At 29.7% G+C, this 2,500-nt stretch overlaps 1 protein-coding gene across 1 annotated transcript in view; it reads right to left on the bottom strand.

Annotated features, from left to right (window-relative positions):
- Positions 1–1,672: 1,672 nt before the first annotated feature.
- The window catches only part of LOC113807024 (dynein axonemal intermediate chain 2-like), a 44,800-nt gene continuing 43,972 nt past the window's right edge, over positions 1,673–2,500 (bottom strand). Inside the window, exon 14 of the mRNA XM_070116832.1 lies at positions 1,673–1,818. Within this exon, the coding sequence (XP_069972933.1) occupies positions 1,673–1,818 (146 nt within the window). The remainder of the gene's footprint in view (positions 1,819–2,500) is intronic.

The raw sequence follows: 2,500 nt of genomic DNA, 5'->3' as shown, positions 1-2,500 counted from the left end.
TTCCGTCTATAACTTCAAGTGATCACAGAGATCACTATACCATCTCGATCATCACTATCATTACCTCTGCGAAGGTTATGCTTTTGGTAGCGCCGGGTAATTAGTTTGTTTGTTCGTCTGTTTGTTAGCAGTATAACTTCAAACGTTATGATCTAATGTTTATGATTTTTATTACCAAAAGTGTCTTCGCCCAACTGAGATGCTATTGATCCAGATTTTTTTAAAGGAATTCATTAGCATTGCTAGTTAGGGATAACAAACTTTTTTGGCGCTTGATCACACACACACACACACACACACACACACACACACACACACACACACACACACACACACACACACATATATATATATATATATATATATATATATATATATATATATATATATATATATATACGTATATATATATATATATATATATATATATATATGTATGTATATATATATATATATATATATATGTATATATATATATATATATATATATATATATGTGTGTGTGTGTGTGTGTGTGTGTGTGTGTGTGTGTGTGTGTGCGTGTGTGTGTGTGTGTGTGTATTTATATATATATATATATATATATATATATATATATATATACATATATATATATATATATATATATATGTGTGTGTGTGTGTGTGTGTGTGTGTGTGTGTGTGTGTGTGTGTGTGTGTGTGTGTAAATATATATACATATATATATATATATATATATATATATATATATATATACATATATATATACATATAGATACATAAATATTGTTAATTTAATTCTTCAGGTGTGAATATTTACATGACATCAGTGACGCTTGCCTTAACTTAACGCTCTCTGACTGCCTCTGGTTATTACTTTTGTTACTATTATTAATGATAATAATATTATTATTATCATCATTAGTATTATTATCATTAGTATTATTATCATTATTATCATTATCGTTATTATTATTATTATTATTATTATTATCATTATTATTTTTAAAAAATAAAATTATATCATTCTCATCATTATCAATATTATCATTATATGTATATATGAATATATGTATTTCGTTTTTGGTTTATCATTATAATTTTCATTAACAAATTCATCACCATTATAATCATAATTATCTTCATTATCACTTTTATCATCATTTGTCATTTTATTCGTATTCATGTCTGTTAATACACAGTATCAAACATTGAATTCGACAGGAAAAGCAGTATGACCATTGGCCATTAAAACAACTGCAATGTACATCACGTATTTTTCCTGTAAATGTTACGTATCCTCTATATGAACATACGACACCCCCCCCCCTCCCTCCACCGGCGTAATGGTGTTGAAATAGTATTGGTAAAAAATGTCAAACAATAAACACTATGGGTGATAATCATGATGGTGATGAGAAGTATGAGGAGGAGGATGGTGATGATGACGATAAAGATATTGATAACGATGCTGATGCGAAACATTAAAGTTATATTAATATTGATGGGAATAATCATAGTAATGATCATAATAATAATGATAATGATAATAATGATAATGATACAAATAATATTCATAACAACAACAATGGTAATAGAAGTAATATTAATAATGATAGTATTAACAACAATCTCTATATCATTAACAATAAATAATTTGTCTCTATGAATAAAGAGAACATTCGTGTGGGTTATGTTAGCAGTTGACCATGGTAGTAGTAACCGTAGTTGTTATAATTAGAGTTGTTGTTTAAGTTGTAGCATTCATAGGTAGAGTTGCAGTTGAAGTTGCTGTGGATTCTTAGATGTAGATTTACAGTTTTAGTTGTTGTTAACACTGTAGTTGTAGTTTCAGTAGTTGATTTTGTAGTTGTAGTTGTAATGGTAATAGTAGTAGTACGCATTATGAAAAAAAGAGAATCGACAATAATGCAAATGACAAAAAAAGAAAAAAAAAACATAGAACCATATACACATGACTTAGAAATCAAATATAAGAAATTAACTTTTTTCTCTATTCATCAATCTATTTTTCAAGAACCGTAGACGAAGCAATGCTGTATGACTATGTTTAAAACGAGTTCTATGCTAGCAATGTAAAAGAAAAATCCCTTCTGTGATCCAGGTTTAGACAGCAAGACAAAACAGAAATGAAAGGGAAACGTGTTTACGACATGTTTCGAATGGCAGAGAAGAAAAAGGAGAAACCCTTTTGAACTTATGTCGCAACGAATCTCTAATCAGGCAAATGGTTGAAGCCAATCAGGTGAAGTAGGAGTGAAAGGCCTCTCGTTGGTAAGATGAATGAGGAAATAACCGCATAAATAGATAGATTAGAATAAAGAATAATGAGATAAAGGATAGAATAGATCATTAAACCTGTGAGTAAATAAAAGAATTGGGGGATTCTGACTGCCATGGCGGAAAGAGAGAGAGAGAGAAAGAGAGAAAGTGTGAGGGAGAGAGAGGCATAGAGGGAGAGAGAGGCAAAGAGGGAGAGGGAGAGGGAGAGGGTGACG

This window comes from Penaeus vannamei, chromosome 39 (assembly GCF_042767895.1).
Source record: "Penaeus vannamei isolate JL-2024 chromosome 39, ASM4276789v1, whole genome shotgun sequence".
Taxonomy (NCBI): domain Eukaryota; kingdom Metazoa; phylum Arthropoda; class Malacostraca; order Decapoda; family Penaeidae; genus Penaeus; species Penaeus vannamei.
This window is presented reverse-complemented; position numbering and strand designations above follow the sequence as displayed.